This window comes from Nicotiana sylvestris, chromosome 8 (assembly GCF_000393655.2).
Source record: "Nicotiana sylvestris chromosome 8, ASM39365v2, whole genome shotgun sequence".
Taxonomy (NCBI): Eukaryota; Viridiplantae; Streptophyta; class Magnoliopsida; order Solanales; family Solanaceae; genus Nicotiana; species Nicotiana sylvestris.
In genome coordinates this window covers 17,592,833-17,610,905 of record NC_091064.1, presented here as the reverse complement: position 1 = coordinate 17,610,905, position 18,073 = coordinate 17,592,833, and the positions used below count along the sequence as shown (strand labels likewise).

Here is an 18,073-nt window from a genome sequence, read left to right as displayed (position 1 = left end):
GGAGGAGGGCACTGAGGACGGCATGGAAGTAGATGGTCCGGAGGCAAAATCCGGTATCGCAGTGGGAGGATATGAAGTAGTGACTACCGTTGCTGGCTCTTCAGACTGGCCAGTAGAAGTAGTAGCTTTGCTCTTAGATCCCTTGGATTTGGGGTTGCCTGGACCCTGAAGGCTGTACCATGAGAAGGGCTTCTTGGGCTTTACCATGACATCGAAATTTCTTTTCTCCACCTCCTGATCTTCCAAGTACATGGTGAGGAAGTTTGGGAAGGGGTAAGATCTATCACCCTCATTGACCACTCTGGTGATCACCCCAGATATGATATTCCTGACATTGATCGGGAACCCCGCCATGATAGCCACCAATACAATTGCCCGGGAAACCGGTATGATATTTTTGTGAGTAGTGAGGTCTAGTCTACTACACACAAAGGTCTCCCAACCCTTTGCGTCAAAGTGATGCCAACCACGGTTGGGCTGCTTTATCTATCACCACCTTCTCTAAGTACAGCAACTCATCTTCATCATTGAATCCCAGGTAATCATTGATCATCTTCCCATCAAACTTGACCTTCAGGTACCGCACCTTAGTCACTTTTGTGCCCTTTTTGATGTATGAGGCATTGGCGTAGAATTCGTTGACTAGGTGCTCATTAGCATCCGACACCTTGCTAGTGAAGTACTCCCATCCCACTATTTCATTGAAGTGCTGCTTCACATTGGGGTTGTGGGGCAGAAGATACCTCTCTATGAAATGACGCTCATATATGAGTGATTTTTTAGGCCACCACTTCCTGAACTTGTGATATGCCAGCTTACTGACAAACCTCTATTGCCACACCTCTAGGTTTCTTGTCCTTTCCACAACTCCGGTATGTGTATCACCCCCTCTCCCATCATCCGGTACCTCGACATCTACATATTTGGGATCATGTGCCGGTGACGAAGTTGTGGGTGAGGCTGAAGCTGAGGACTCACCACTCTCCACTGAGTTATTAGACGACTCAGAAAAGGCATGAGAAGTGGGAGAGGCTGGGGGTATCGGCTCATCTATCAACCTAAGTCTCCCTGGGAAGTATGGTACATATGTTGGCATAGAGTCACCCTCTGAGGCCTCCCGGAAGGGGACATAGTCACTCCACTCTGAGTGTGATGCAGCTCTATCTGCAGCTCTAATGTTCTTCCTCATTTACCTAATTGATTTCCGTATTGCTGGGGTTAACTTAATTTGCCCTCGTCCCCTACCCCAGGAGGACTCTACTTTCCCCTTTTGTTTCTCACCGCCACCTCTAGATTTTACCATTGTGTGCAAACATAATCAGTAAAAAACTGTTAGTACTAGTGCTAGAAGAAGTAGTGCAGAAAAGCAAAAGAACAACTGACAGTGCTTGAACAAAATTGCAGACCGCTGACAGCGGATAATGAAGTGCGACTGCGGAATGAACACTGCTGATCGCAGAAAATACAGCGTGGCCGCGGAGGTGTGGGGATTAGACTACCCACCCTCTGATTCTATTGCACTGCTGAGCGTGGTAAATTGAGCGCGGACGCAGAGGTTGCACCGCTGTCCCCGGAAAATCAACCACGGCCACGGACCTATGATATTTGCTTCTCTAATCCTAAGCACCACTGACTGCGAGAAAAGAAGCGCGACCATCGCAGTTGGACCGCTATCAGCGGAATTTTCCACCATTGATTGCGGTCATCAAGACTTCCAAACGCAGACATGAACGGTGACTGCGGAAAATCTTCCGCGGCCGCAGAAGTCAAAATCGGCTTGAGTCAACCTAGGTTTTCAAATTGTTCATGCTTTTAGCAATATCATCTACATTATTAACCCTAACTAGCTATTAATTAATCAACCCTAACTATTTAAGCCTAATTTAATTAACACTAAAGAACCCTAGGTCAAAGTTAAAAGAAAAGAGGAAGAAGCAGTAAAAACCAACAGTTAAAAGAAAAACAAGTACAAAATTAAAGAATAATGAAGGAGTGAAATTATCGGATGTGTAATGAGCGATGAAAATAGAGTCTAATTCTTGTGTTTGTGCAGATTAGGACGTGGATGAACAATGGTGATTTTAGTTTGAGAGTCAAAAGGGCGAAAAGGGTAAAAGGCCTTATGACCGCCTATTTATAGAAAACACTCTGGGGCCCACAAAAATTACCTGGCGCGGCCGTGGTAAATCATTATGGTTCGCACTTGTGAAGAATAGAAGACTTGCTTTGTATAAACTATCACTGAGAGCGGTAAATGGTACGATGCCGCGGTTAGGCACCACTGACTGCAAAGAATGCACCGCATACGCGGTTGAAACTTCAGAGAGAACTCATTCTCGCGTCCGCCGCCAATTTCCGCCTCCGCGATAAGGATACCACTAACAACGAAAAATGGAGCGCTGTCAGCGGTCCAATCTTTAGACTGTTGCACAATTTTTCTAGCTTAGTCCTGCACTGCATCAAACATTCCTACACACATCTCACAACCAGTTAGATCAAAATAATGCCTACACTAAGAATAAAATCAAAAAGAAGAAAAACACATGGGTTGCCTCCCAAGAAGCGCCTGATTTAATGTCGCGACACGACATAGGTTACCATCAATCATTTGAGATGGATCATTACCACCACGTGGCTGTCATCAAACTTGCCAAGATAGTGCTTCACTCTGTGCCCATTAACTCTAAAGATTTCACCATTTTTGTTTTTCAAATCAAGAGCACCAAACGGAGTTACAAGCACCACGTCAAAAGGTCCACTCCATTTTGACTTGAGCTTTCCTGGGAACAGTCGTAATCGGGAGTTGAATAAGAGAACCATGTAACCTTCTTTGAATTCCTTGCTACGAGCATACTTGTCATGTAAAAGGATGAGCTGGAATAGGCATGAAACCGGAACTCATCAAGCTCATTGAGTTGCTCCACCCGAAGATTTGCTGCAATATCCCATTCAAGATTTAACTTCCTCAAAGCCCACATGGCCTTGTGCTCTAGCTCAACCGGGAGATGAAAAGCTTTTCTAAACACCAACTGGTATGGAGACATACCAATCGGAGTCTTGTAAGCAGTCTTGTAAGCCTACAAAGCATCATCCAGTTTCTTTGACCAGTCAGTCCAATTTGCATTGACAGTCTTTCACAATATGCTCTTAATCTCCCTGTTGGAGACCTCAACTTGCCCACTAGCCTGAGGATGGTAAGGGGTCGAAACCTTGTGATTGACACCATACTTTGCAAGCAAAGTGTCAAATGCCTTATTACAGAAATGAGAACCCCCATCACTAATGATTGCTCTAGGAGTGCCAAAACGAATAAAGATATTCTACTTGAGAAAGCCACTAACACTCCGGGCCTCGTTGTTAGGTAAAGCCATGGCCTCAACCCATTTGGAAACATAATCAACGGTCACTAGAATGTATGTGTTGCCACATGAACTCACAAAGGGTCCCATGAAGTCAATGCCCCACATTTCAAATATGTCAACCTCTAGAATAGTGGTGAGAGGCATTTCATCCTTCTTTGAAATTTCACTTGCTCTCTGACACTCATCACATCTCTTCACAAACTCACTTGCATCCTTGTACAATGTAGGCCAATAAAAACCATAGCTAAGTACCTTTGAAGTTGTCCTAGCCCCACCAAGATAACCATCGTAGGGAGAGGAATGACAAGCATCCAGAATACTCATTTGCTCCTCTTCCGGAACACATCTCCAAATCATACCGTCATTACAGATTTTGAACAAGTAAGGCTCATCCCAGTAGTAGTCCAAGCTATCCCATTTAAGCTTCTTCCTTTGGTTATAAGAGAGATCACATGTAACAATACCAGTTACAAGAAAGTTTGCAACATCCGCAAACGAAGGCATGCTATTCACAGATATAGAGATGAGTTGCTTATTAGGGAATGAATCATTAATTTCAAGGCCATCACGGGGCCTCCCCTCTTCCTTCCAGTCCGCCACTTGGTTTTCATTCTTTTTTCGATCAACAATCTCAAAGTCAAACTCTTGAAGCAATAGAACCCATCTCATTAACCGAGCCTTAGAATCCTTCTTTGTCATCAAGTAGCAGAGTGTTGCATGGTCAGTATGAACTATCACCTTGGCACCCATGAGATAAGGCCTAAACTTCTCCATTTCAAACACAATTGCTAGCAACTCATTTTCTGTCACCGTGTAATTCACTTGAGCATCATTCATTGTTTTGCATGCATAACACACTGGGTGAAACATCTTGTTTACTCTTTTACCTAAGACCGCTTCTACCGCAACATCACTTGCGTCACACATGAGCTCAAAAGGTAAGATCCAATTGGGTGTGGTAATAATGGGAGTGGTTGTCAATTTGTACTTGAGAAGTTCAAAAACTTTCATGCATTCCTCACTAAACACGAACTTGGCATCCTTTTCTAATAATTTGCACAAAGGATTCACTACCTTAGAAAAGTCTTTGAAGAATCTTCGGTAGAACCCCTCATGCCCAAGAAAACTTCTAACCCCCTTGACTGAAGTAGGAGGAGGAAGTTTTAAAATCACTTTAATATTAGCCTTATCCACCTCTATACAGTGCTTTGAGATCTTATGGCTGAGGACAATGCCCTTCTCGACCATAAAGTGGCATTTTTACAAGTTAAGCACAAGATTTGTCTCTTCACACTGGGCTAACACCTTATCAAGATTCTTCAAACACTCATCAAAGGAGTCACCCACAACACTAAAATCATCCATGAACACTTCCAAGAAGTCCTCCACATGTTGGTAAATATAGCCATCATACACTACTGGAATGTAGCCGGTGCATTACACAACCAAATGGCATCCTAGAAAATGTAAAGGTGCCATACAGACACGTGAATGTGGTTTTCTCTTAATCTTTCGGAGAAATCAAAATCTGGTTGTAACCTGAATACCCATCCAGAAAGCAATAGAAGGCACGCCCAGCAAGTCTATCTAGCATCTGGTCAAGAAAGGACAATGGAAAATGATCCTTGGGGGTCATTTTATTCAGCTTGCGGTAGTCCAGCACACCCTTCATCCGGTGACAGTCCTGGTGGGAATCAACTCATTTTTCTCATTTGTAACCACAGTCATACCACCCTTCTTCGGCACACATTGCACCGCTGAAGTCCAAGAACTATCCGAGATGGGGTATACAACCCCTGCATCTAACCACTTGATCACCTCCTTTTTGACAACCTCTTGCATAGCCTCGTTCAACCTCCTTTGATGTTCCACGAAGGGTTTAGCATCATCTTCGAGTATAATCTTGTGCATGCAAAAGGCGGGCTTATTCCACGAATATCAGCTAGAGTCCATCCAATTTCCTTCTTCCTTATTTGGAGCACCTCTAGTGTTGCATCTACCTGCACGTTAGTAAGACAAGATGAAAGAATAATAGGTAAAGTTGAAATAAGGCCCAAGAATTCATACCTGAGGTGTGAAGGAAAAGGCTTCAACTCCAAAACGGGAGGTTCCTCAATTGAGGGCTTTGTTGGCGGAGTTTTTCTGTTCTCAAGATCCAAAGAAAGCTTACAAGCTTCATAAGAATAAGAGCCCATTCCGTGCAAAGTATTGACACACTCCACTCGACCTTCATCCTCATTCACATAAAGGTTCAATAGTACCGCTTCTAAAGGATCCTCCACATTGATCATGGCACTAGTATCATCAACTATCACCTCCGTGACAAGATCCACAAAAGAGCACACTTTAGTACTATTTGGCTACCTCATTGATTTGCACACATGAAAGACAACATTTTCGTCATCCACCCGGAAGGTGATTTCCCCTGCTTCCACATCAACCAATGCCTTCCCTATTGCAAGGAAAGGCCTTCCCAATATTATCGGCACCTCATAGTCAACCTCGTAGTCCAGAATCACAAAGTCAGCTGGCAAAATAAACTTGTCCACCCGAACAAGAACATCATTAATAATACCAAGCAGCCTCTTTATTGTACTATCCGCCATTTGCAATCTCATTGAAGTAACTCTCGGTTGACCAATACCCAAAGTTTTGAACATGGAGTAAGGCATCAAATTAATACTTGCTCCCAAATCACACAATGCCTTTGCAAAATTCGCACTTCCAATGGTACATGAAATGGTGAAAGCGTCGGGATCTTCAAGCTTTGGAGCCATTGAGTGCACAATTGCACTTACTTGATGAGTCATTTTGATGGTCTCACAATCCATGGATCTCTTTTTAGTCACCAAGTCTTTCATGAACTTGGCGTAACCCGACATTTGCTAAAGAGCTTCCACCAAAGGAACATTGATCAATAAGCTTTTCATCATCTCAATAAACTTCTTAAATTGGTTTTCCTTCTTTTGCTTTATAAGTCTTTGAGGGTAAGGCGGAAGAGGCCTTGTCAAGGGAGCCTTAGCCTTGGGCACTACCATTTTCGATATATCTATTACGTGTTCCCTAGACGGGTTCACGTCATTTTGAGTCTCCACCTCATTATCATGAATATCAATTCTAACTTCTGCATTCAAATTTTCTTCACTCACTTGCTCATCAACTATAGGAACATCATCATCTTGCACTTCAACCTCATCACTCAAAACTTCCTTTTGTTTAGAGGTATTCACATCACCACCTCAACCGCTTCTTGTGATCACCGTTATTGCATGTCCGGTATTGTTCCCACCCTCGGGTTTACTACCGTATCACTAGGTAGAGCCCCTTTAGGGCGAGTATTCAAAGATTGCAAAATTTGGCCAAGTTGAACCTCCAAGTTTTGGATTGAAGTATTATGGGATGCCAATTGGTCATCAGAGTCAACATTATTTTTCATCATTTGTTCAAACATCATCTCGATCCTTCCCATCTCATTGTTTGACGAGCTAGGACTTTGGGACGAAAATAGAGGTAGGTTGTTTGGTTGAGGCGGGTTGTTTGGTTGTTGATACATCAGAGGTCTTTGAAAGACTTGCCCCTGATTCCCTTAATTACCATTATTCCAACCCCCTTGGTTGTTGTTTCCTCCCCAATTGTTCTTGTTTCCACTCCAGTTGCCCTGGTTGTTCTGATTGCCCCAATTCTGATTGTTGTTCCCCCAGTTGCTATTTTCTTGTTGGTTTTGATTCCCCCAATTTCCTTGGGATCTCCATTGTTGTTGTTGGTTAGGAGCATTGCCCCTTTGTCCTTAATAATTGTTCACATACTGCGCTTCTTCACTTTGCTCATCATACCCATCATCTTGGTTGAATCCACCACTACCCTGCTCATATTGATCCGGACAACCTTGACCTTGTTGACCTCTTTGTCGCCTCTTGTTGGCCAACATGTTGACACTTTCCATAGCATTTACTTGTCTCGGCACTTGAACTTGTTGCAGTTGAGCTCTTGCCAACTGGTTCATTGTTATAGTTAACTTTGCTATTGCATGGCCATGGTCGTGGAGCTCTTTGTGTAGGTGAATGACAGTTGGATCACCCTGTTGCACATTAGCTCGACTTTTCCAAGCTAAGGAAGTATCTGCCATCTCATCCAATATCTCACACGCCTCAGTACAAGGTGTGTTCATAAAATTTCCCCCTGCTAGATGGGTCACTACACACTGATTGGTCATGTTAATACCACGGTATAATGTCTGCTGCATCATTGCTTCGGTCATGTCATTGTTCGGACATTCTTTCACCATTGTCTGATATCTCACCCAGATCTCATGAAGTGTTTCATTAAGTTCCTGTTTGAAGGCCAAAATCTCCTCTCTCAAAGTTTCCATATGCCCTGGCGAGAAGAACTTAGCTATAAACATGTCCACCAACTCATATCACGTAGTGATGGAATGGTTGGAAAGCCTTTCGAGCCAGTCCAAAGTTTTCCCTCTGAGTGAAAAAGGGAATAATCTCAATCTCAATGCATCCTCCGACACATTGGTCTGTTTGCTTCCCCAGCAGGTATCCACAAAGCCTTTAAGATATTTATATGTATTCTAATGGGGAGCACCTATGAAGTACCCTCGCTGATCCAATAAAGTCAACATCACATTTGTAATTTGGAAATTGTCCGCCCGGATCTGGGGTGGGACAATTGCACTTGCGTATCCTTCATTTGGAAGCACCCAAGGAGCGACTCTTGGAGGAGGCGGGGGAGGGTCTGGAACATTGTCATTATCCTGACAGCCTCTTCTTTGACCTTGAGGTACTAGAGGCACCTCATCTTCACCATTATCATCTATCTCCTCCCCTAGGAGAACATTTCCAAGAGGATCATTATTTGCCATTTTGTACCTGAATTGATGACACACACAAGTTAGTAACACAGAAGGAAAGAAAAACAAGACACAAAACTAGTTAGATAGATATCCAAAATCGTTTAGCTCTCCGGCAACGGCACCAAAAAGTGATCGGGTCCAACCCTTTACCACTATAGAGTAGCAAGAGAGGTCGATGTAGCTTTTAATTGGGTTCCTATCTAATCTAGCGATGTGCGATGTTCTTAATTGCATTTTCAATCATTCTTTGTTTGTTTACTATTCTACTTTAATACTAATGATGTAGGAAAATAAGCTAAGTATGATACCTCTCGGTAGTTTGAGTGACTTTACCCTAATTGACTTTCTCAAGCCCAATTGGGAGTCAAACAATGCAAGCAAACATGGCTCAAGTCGGTTATTACTATCTCTAGGTTTAACCCTTTAATTGGGGATATCAATCTCTTGAATGCATCCCAATTTCTTGTTGGCCTGAATTTCCTAGATTTAGTCTCTCTTTCTTAAGAAGAGCCTAAGTCAAAAAGGCACAAATTAGTGTTTGCAATCAGCAATTCAACATTTGAATAATAAATCAAGCCAAATATCATTCACCCATAAACATTTAAGTCCTAAAATTGAAAACCCATTAAATAAATACCTACACTAGGGTTGAGCCACAACCCTAGCTAATGGGTTTAGCTACTCATAATCAAAGATTTAGATGAAATATAACCCATAAAAAGTAATTACAAGAGAAGAATGTAAGATTAATGGCTAACCAAGCTCTAAAATTACTCAAAAGGCTAAAAATGGCTGTTCACATACGAAAAATCTGAAAAAGAACTATTTATACACAGCTAAATTTTTCGAATGAAAATGCCCTTACAGAGGTTCCGCTGATAGCGAAAAATAGACCGATGTAGCGCTATGACTACCGCGGCCGCGCAAAATCAAGCGCGGACCAGTGTCTTCAACTTTTAGGTCCACTTCTGGCTCTCTGATTCTAACTTTCGCTGAGGGCGGTAACTTGACCGCTACCGCGCTAAAGCTACCGCTGACGCACAATTTCACCGCAGGCAGCGGTGACTTGTTAAGCCCAAAACACTCTCTCTGAACTTTGCCACCGTCGAGAGCGTAAACTAGACCGCCTCAGCAGTGGACCTTCCGCTTCCGTATCCATGTCAGTTTCTTCGCTGTTAGAGCTCTTTTGACTCAGCTTTTGACTTGTGCAGGTTTCACTCCTTTATGAGCTGGTTTTGAACTTCTTGTCTCTTTTTGGACCAAACACTGCAAATAAGCACAATAAGTTAGCTTTCGGGAATACTTGTACACACTTTTAATCCAAAACCTAAGCAAAAAGGAGCATAAAATAGGCTAGAATCCCTAGTTATCAGCAATAAAGATAGTTAGAGCTATTAAATGACTATGATATCACCATTTTGTATCATCCCGGGAAGACCAATGTTGTGGCCCGATGCCTTGAGTAGAAAGGATGTGAGGATGGGTAGCCTTGTATATATTCCTATTGGTGAGAGACCACTAGCATCATGTGTTCAGGACTTAGTCAATCAGTTCGTGAGGTTAGATGTTTCGGAGCCTAGCCCGGTTCTAGTTTGCGTGGTTCCTCGGTCTTCTTTATATGAGTGCATCAGAGAGCGGTGGTATGACGAACCCCATTTTCTTGTCCTTACGGACATGGTACAACACGGTGATGCCAATGAGGTTTCTATTGGAGATAATGGGGTGTCGCGTATACAGGGTCAGATTTGTGTGCCTAATGTGGATAGGTTACATGAGTTGATTCTTAAGGAGGCTCACAGTTTATGGTATTCCATTCATCCGGGTGCCGCGAAGATGAATCAGGTCTTGAAGCAGCACTATTGGTGGAGAATAATGAAGAAATATATAGTGGAGTATGTGGCTGGGTGCTTGAACTATTAATAGGTGAAGTACGAGCATCAGAGGCCGGACGGTTTGCTTCAGAGACTTGAGATTTCTGAGTGGAAATGGGAGCAGATTACTATGGGCGTTATTGTCGGGCTTCCACAGACTTTGAGGAAAATTTAATGCTATTTAGGTGATTGTGGATCGCTTGATTAATTCTTGTTGTGACTACCTATTCTTCGGAGCGGTTGGCTGAGATCTATATCCGCGAGATTGTTTGTCTTCACGCTATGACGATGTCCATTATTTTTTATCGGAGCACACAGTTCACATCATAATTTTGGAGAGCAGTGCAACGAGAGTTGGGAACACGAGTAGAGTTGAGTACAACATTACACCCCTAGACGGATGTATAGTCAGAGCGCACCATTCAGATGTGGGAGGATATGCTACGCGCTTGTATTATGGATTTAGGGGGTTCTTAGATCAGATTTTACCGCTGCTGAGTTTTTCTACAGCGACAACTACCAATCGAGTATTCAGATGACTCCTTATGAGGCCTTATATGGGTAGCAATGTCATTCTCTAGTTGGTTGATTTGAGCCGGGGGATGCTAGGCAGTTGGGCACGAATCTGGTTCAGGATGCCTTGGAAAACGTCAAGTTGATTCAAGATCAGCTTCGCATGGTACAGTCTAGGCAGGCGAGTTACAACGATTGGAAGGTTCGTGACGTTTCATATATGGTGAGAGAAGGTATTTCTTAGAGTATTGCCCATGAAGGGTGTGATGAGGTTCGGGAAGAAGGGAAAGTTTATCCCTCAGTATATTAGACCTTTGGAGGTACTTGAGAGGATTAGAGAGGTGTCCTACAAGCTTGCATTACCACCTAGTCTATCGGGTGTTCCCCAAGTGTTTCATGTTTCCATGCTCCGAAAGTATTATAGTGATCCGTCTCATGTTCTGGATTTCAGTACGGTTCAGTTAGAAGGGGATTTGACTTATGAAGTGGCACCGATGGCTATTTTGGATCGTCAGGTTTGAAAGTTGAGGTCAAAGAATATAGCTTCAGTGAAAGCTCAGTAGAGAGGTTAGCCAGTCGACGAGGATACTTGGGAGACCGAGCGTGAGATGTGGAGCAGCTATCCACACCTATTTGAGACTCTGGGTATGATTCTAGACCGTTCGTGGCCGAACATTTGTTTAAGATGGGGAGAATGTAACGACCCGACCGGTTATTTTGAGTATTGTAGCCCAATTTACCCATTTATTTCTTATTCTATGTTCATTTGTGGTTATATGACTTGTCGGAATGGTTGGTTTGGTTCCAGGGATGTTTCGGAATAAATTGGAACACTAAGTACCAAGGTTGGAAGCTTAAGTTAAAAAAATTGATCGGATGTTGACTTATGAGTAAACGACTCCAAAATAAGTTTTGATAGTTTCGATAGCTTTGTATGGTGATTTTGGACTTAGGAGTATGTCTGAATATTGATTTGGAGGCCTGTAGGTTGTTTTGGCTTGAATTGGCGAAAGTTGGAAAGTTGAAGGTTTGGAAGGTTGAGCAGTTTGATTGAGGTTGACTTTTTTAATACTGAGCTTGTATTTTGGTTTCGAGAGTTGGAATAGGTCCATTGTGTCATTTATGACTTGTGTGCAAAATTTGAGGTCAATCGGAATTGGTTTGGTATATTTTTGCATTGGTTTTAGAAGTTGGAAGTTCAATATTTCATTAGGATTGAATTGGGGTGCGTTTACATTTAGTGCCATTTTTGGTTGCTTCGCCGTATTTGCGATACAACACCTATAAGTGTCACGATCCAAAATCCCAATCTATCGTAACGGCGCCTAACGCATTTACTAGGCAAGCCGGCAATCACATAACAACTAAGCATTTGAATTAAAACATGATTTTAAAAGCTTAACAGCGAAAAATCTCGTAATATCTTATAAAACAAATGTAACTCTACCACAATCATCCCAAGACTTGGTGTCATCAAGTAAATGAGCACTACAACATCTCAACATAACAAACTCTAGTACAACTGTTTGAATAATAGAACAGTACTGAAGAAAATAAAAGGAAGGAGAATCAAGGTCTACGGACGTCATAGCAGCTACCTTGTAGTTTCCAAGCAAGCACTAGCAAAGATTTAGCAATCAACGCGACTAGATATACCTGGATCTGCACACGGAGTGCAGAGTATAGTATAAGTATAACCAACCCAATGTACTCAATAAATAACATGACTAACCTTGGGCTGAAAGCAGTGACGAGCTTAGAAGGATACAATCAGAACTAATATAGTGATAACATGGATATCGCAATGAAAATAATAGTAATAACTTAGGGAAAAAACTTCCATATTCAGCTCATTCATAGTATAGAAATTTAGACATTCTTTCAAGTTTACAATTAAAGACCAACACTGATAAGAACATGTCAAGTAAAGCTAGCATGAGGAATGATACATCTCTATGCTTGCATGTCAAGTATGCATGTCAAAAGTATGGTATCATAGTGATATTTCCAGTTACTCACACTCTCAGAGTGCTCAATCTGTCTATCTCAAGTTACCACTCATCACACACAATCACTCAGTAGTGTACGGGTGCCTAGCATTAATACCCGTCACCAAAGCACGTATATATAAATTATTGTGCCTACGCTCATTGCTAGTATGTCAGACTCTGGAGAGGCAGATCCTGCCAAAGCGCTAATATAAAGCTTATAAGGCCTGCTGCGGCGTGTGACCAGATCCATAATAATAAATAAGCCAATAAGGCATGCTGCGGCGTGCAACCCGTTCCACAATAACACTCTCAACTCGTCCCTCAGGCCCAACTCAGTTATCAATATCTCAAGTCTCAAGGGCTCACAATCCCATACTACTAAGCTCAAACAATAAGAACATGTAATGTAACAGTAAATGATAATGGAGAATGAGATATGATATACAAATAAAGGATCATGACTGAGCACATAATTGCAGTAAAAGCCGATAACACAAAATAACAGAAATAACCTCCATAGGCTTCAACTAAATAAGCACATAGGCTAAACATGTTTTCTAACATGATTTACAATTCAATTACTCTAACAAGTAAAGATTTCAATGATAGAACAAGACTTGACAACAACACAGTCCGAAAGAAACGAGCGAATCATGATTACCACGGCGCACGCCCAGACGCCGATCACCTAGCATGTGCGTCACTTCGACACAAACCATATACACATTTTCCAGGGATTCATACCCTCGGTTCCAAGTTTAGAAGTGTTACTTACCTCAAAACGCGTAAATCACAACTCCAACAAGTCCTACACACGCGTATCGGCCTCCAAACGACTCGAATCTAGTCACAACCAACTCAATATTAACAAATAATGTCGTAGGAAAGAACTTCAAACAGTAAAATTTTGATCTTTATCAAAATCAAAAAGTCAACCCCAGGTCCACGCCTCGGAATCCAACAAAATTCATAAAATCCGAATACTCATTCAATTACGAGTCCAACCATACCAAAATCATCCAATCCCGATCACAAATCGACTTTTAAACATCCTTTTTCATTTTTTGAAAAGTTTTCCCCAAAATCCCTTTTTCTTCACTTTAATTCACTAAATAAAGGATGAAATCAAGATAAATGAACAAATCCGAGTCAAGAACAGATACCCCTATCCAAGACGTGAAATCCCTTCCAAAATTTCCAACAACTGAGCTCTACAACTCAAAATGTGAAATAATACTCTAACCCTTGATTTAAGATTTTAAACATTCTACTGCCTAGTAATTACACATTGTGATCGCGGAATATCCTTCGCGATAGCAAAGAATAAACATCATCAATAACAAAAAACTTCTACAGGTATGCGCTCACAAGGCCGCGAAAGCAATGATGAATCACCCAAGCCTACGGGATCACAAATAGCCTCACGCGATCGCGATGAACAACCGTATGAACATCCCAAGCCTTTCCTTCCTTCTTCGAGAAAGTGTCCATTCACCCGCATTTGTGTTTCACAAAACTTCAAACCTTCGTGATCGCATCCACAACCTCACGAACGCATAGAAAAATTGCCTAGCTACCAAAAAAGTCTCTTCGTGATCGCGTCCCTCTTCTCGCAATTGCGAAAGAGGAAACCACAAGCACATATATCAGCAATCTAATAAAGGTCCAAAATGATTCCGAATATGATCTGAATCACACCCGGGCCCCCCGAGACCGCATCCAAACATACCAACAGGTTCTAAAACATGATATGAACTTAGTCGAAGCCTCAAATCATATTAAACAACATCGAAATCACAATGAATGAAAGTAGAAAAGAAGGAAAGAAAAGGCACTACATGTTGACTTTTTTTGTACATAAACCCAATATATAATAATAATAATATTCAATATCATAAGTCTGAAAAATACGCGTTTGCTTGGTACCAACTACCACGTTACTAATTTATCCGTTGTAAACATCAATGTAAGATTCCATTGTATAATAAATAAGCAGAATGTAATGAGTCCACTCAAAATTGACTCTTAACTATCCTTATCCTTATGTCTTTGGAGTTTCCTACCTTTGAGCCCACAAAACACACGTTTTCTTTTGAGTTATTCGTAGCTATATCCTTAACTTTTTGTAACAAATTTCTCATGTGGTGTCTAGTTTGTGCATTAGAACCATGGGTGTTAATCGGGTCGGGCTGACCCGTTTTCAACCCGCTTCAATCCGGGTCAGCCCGTTTCAGTCCGGTACTGTGCCTTATTGTGCGGGCTGGGACGGGTTTTGGACAAACACGTTCTGCTTAACGGTGCATCGAACCCGCGTAGCCCATAACCCGTTAACGGGTTGTTAATGGGTTCCATCCCGTTAGGAGCCCGGTTACCGTTGCTTAATTTTTTATTTTATTTTTAAATTAATTGGACTATTGCCAATGATCAAATTTAAAAATGACCGTTGGAGAACGGCCAGATTTTGCAAAAATGGCCATTTAGGCCTCCCCCATTAAAAATATAGCCCTCCCACCCCTAATAATTGAAAACTTACATTTTTAACCTTTTAAAATCTATAAATAGCCCCCCTTATTCTTTATTTTTTCTCACAATTCACTCTCTTACTACTCTAATTCTCTCTCAAGTCTCAATTCTCTCTTGATATTATAGTTCTTAAATTCTTAAATCTCAAATTCTCAATTATTTATTATTTCAAGTTTCATAAATTATTTAGTTTAGCCATTAAAAATTATTATTATCAAATATCAAGTATTCAAGTGAAGTGTGTTATCAAGTATCAAGTATCAACTATCAAGTTTCGGTCTATCAATTGATGTTTGATTTTTGATATCAAAATTCAAAATTAATGCGGCATCCGGAATCCCGGTACACTCGTTCCATCTATACCTCTTATTTGGTGTACACTTATTTTATTATTTAGAGTTATTAATTTAATTTACATAATGGATTTACTTAGAGCGGCCAAAAAAGCATGCACTAGTAGAGGTGGTAGTAAGAAAACTTTCAAAAGAACAAGAGGTGGTGTTGGTTCTTCTAGTAGCTTTACACATATTTTTGAAAGTTCACCTGAAAATATAAATGTAGATTATGAGAGAATGCAAGAAAATTTTGGTGTAGATGATGATTTAGATGATATGTTAGATGATATTCAATCACCTGATAATCTTGAAACACCACCACCTACACCTAGTAATGTTTGTAGTGAACATTATAAATATGAGCTCGATAAGGGAGGGGGAATAGGTCAACTTCGTAGGCATATGGAAGAGAAACACCCTCTTGATTGTGGAGTAGATGAGAAATCTGGGCAACAAAAACTTAACCCGAGTACTGGGGGTTTAATGAGTAAATACGATATTAAGAAAGATCGAGAAGAATTAGCTAAAATGGTTGTCTTAGGTTGTTTACCTTTTAGTTTTGCTTCTTCACCGTATCTTGTTACTTATATTCAAAGAATTTATAACCCTATATTTAAAGGTATTCCTAGAAGTACTTGTAGAGCTGATATCTTTAGGCTTTTTGGACAATATCGGACATATATATGTTATTTGTTCGCAAGTCTTCCTTGTAAAGTTTCTCTTACTTCTGATATTGGTCATGCTGTAAATGGAAATAATTATTTGACTGTTATATGCCATTGGATAGATGATAATTTTTGTATGCAAAAACGTATTATTGCTTTTAAATATGATTAAGATCAAAGTCATACTGGTGCTAAATGTGCCGATTTCAACAGTTTGCATCAGAGAGCACATTTAGCCAAGCAAGACAGCAGCTAGGAGATACTCGTCATTCATTGGGCAGCAACGCTTTGGAAAGTCTAGTGTGCTTCAGAGATTGGATAAGATCAGAACGGCGAAATCAAGGGCGTGCCGAGGAAGACGAAGAGGAGGACCAAGAAATTGGAGATATAATGGTTTATGGTTCCGATTCAACCAATGCCGGAAACCTAGAACCTCATGTTGGCATGGAAGAACTTACAAAAATGATGCAAAGTATGTGATGTACTATTTCTTATTTTTTATAGTTGTAGTAAACTTTTAATTTGCAAGTTCAAAAATCAAAAAATCAAAAAAGAACTTGCAAATTAATTTGAAGTATTAAAAATATAAAATGAAAGCCTTCGGAGTTTGTTCCTTACATATTGCCTATTGGTCTTATTAAATAATTTTTTGTAGCTACTTACTTTCTAATTTCAATTTTATAATTTTAAAATATAAATTTCAAATTTAAAACTTCAAACTTCAAAATTTAATTCTAAGCCTTAAAAGTTTGCAAATACTTAAGTATCAATAACATTGAATAAGAAATACAAAATTTAATTTAAAAAAAATACACTTAGCCCGGCCCGCCCGAACCCGTTTAGCCCGAACTCGAACAGGCCCTGAATAACCCGAATTTTCCAACCCGCCCCAGCCCGCTAAACAGCCCACCTGATAACCGAACGAGCTAGAGTTTTTCCCGTTCAGCCCGTCCCAGCCCGCCTGATAAACAGGTGTAGACATGTGATTTTTGACCCTCCCCAAGATTTTTCACATTTTAGCGTAAAATATTTAATTTAGGCCTAATATAGCTATTTCAACTCATTTTTACTCTTTTACTTTATTTTGTTACAAGAAAAATGAAAATCACAAAAAATATTTTAGTTTATGTATTTTTCATAAATGTTTTAAAAAAAATATAAAAATGGTACCTTATTTTTATCTTTATATAATTTCGAAAACACAAAATAGTTTCATGTTTAGTTTAATTAATTAGAATTAGCTTTGGATGGTGTAGTATTTTTATCTTATTTTAAAAGGAGTCAATTAAGGTGTTGGATCACAATTTTAAGAGTATTAGAGCCCAGTTCTTGGCCCAATTTGGATTAGTCCATTAAGCCTAGGGACTCTTCTAGACTCTTCTTTGGAATAAAAAAACAAATAAAGAAGACCCTGAGGACTTAACACAAAAGACCCAGGGACTAATGGGAAAAACACATAAAAATACACCTAAACCTAGACTCTACCTATAAATTAATGCTTAAAAAATCAAAAGTGGAAAAAAAGAAGACAACGCTGAAGGAGAAAGCTGAAAAGCTGCGCACAAAAAAAGACCCCACCCCACCGGTTGTCTTCTCCAAACGACCCCCACACGAAACTCCTTCTTCTGTTGGAATGAAAATCACAGACCCTGAAGATGGAGAACAATGAAAACCTATGACCAAGACCTAAAGGTTCAGCCACAGAACACTAAAAAACGAGCTCCCTTCCCTCTCAAACAAGACGCTAGAAACAGACCCCTAGGAGCGCCGTTTTTGACCTGGACAGACCTTCCCTCAAACGGATTTTCATTGTCTTCTTCATGGGGGTAGAACCCTAAAAAAAACTGAGAACTAATGGCAAAAGCTGTAGCGCCATACATATACGGACCCACCCCCTCCGGCCATCGTCTTCTTTGACGCTAACCACCCCAAAGGACCCATCGTTTCTTCTT

The 18,073-nt window shown here is 40.7% G+C and overlaps 2 protein-coding genes across 2 annotated transcripts; both read right to left on the bottom strand.

The window, feature by feature from the left end:
* Positions 1 to 451: 451 nt before the first annotated feature.
* On the bottom strand, positions 452 to 4,610 carry LOC138874738 (uncharacterized). Its single transcript, XM_070153518.1, has 5 exons — positions 3,615 to 4,610; positions 2,855 to 3,077; positions 2,626 to 2,780; positions 2,308 to 2,422; positions 452 to 747 (listed from the first exon to the last, which is right to left on the bottom strand). The coding sequence occupies exons 1-5, from the start codon at positions 4,608 to 4,610 to the stop codon at positions 452 to 454; spliced, it is 1,785 nt and encodes a 594-aa protein (XP_070009619.1).
* A 602-nt stretch (positions 4,611 to 5,212) lies between these two features.
* On the bottom strand, positions 5,213 to 6,244 carry LOC138874737 (uncharacterized). Its single transcript, XM_070153517.1, has 2 exons — positions 5,744 to 6,244; positions 5,213 to 5,677 (listed from the first exon to the last, which is right to left on the bottom strand). Exons 1-2 carry the CDS (start codon positions 6,242 to 6,244, stop codon positions 5,213 to 5,215), a joined length of 966 nt encoding a protein of 321 aa, XP_070009618.1.
* Between the last annotated feature and the right edge of the window lie 11,829 nt (positions 6,245 to 18,073).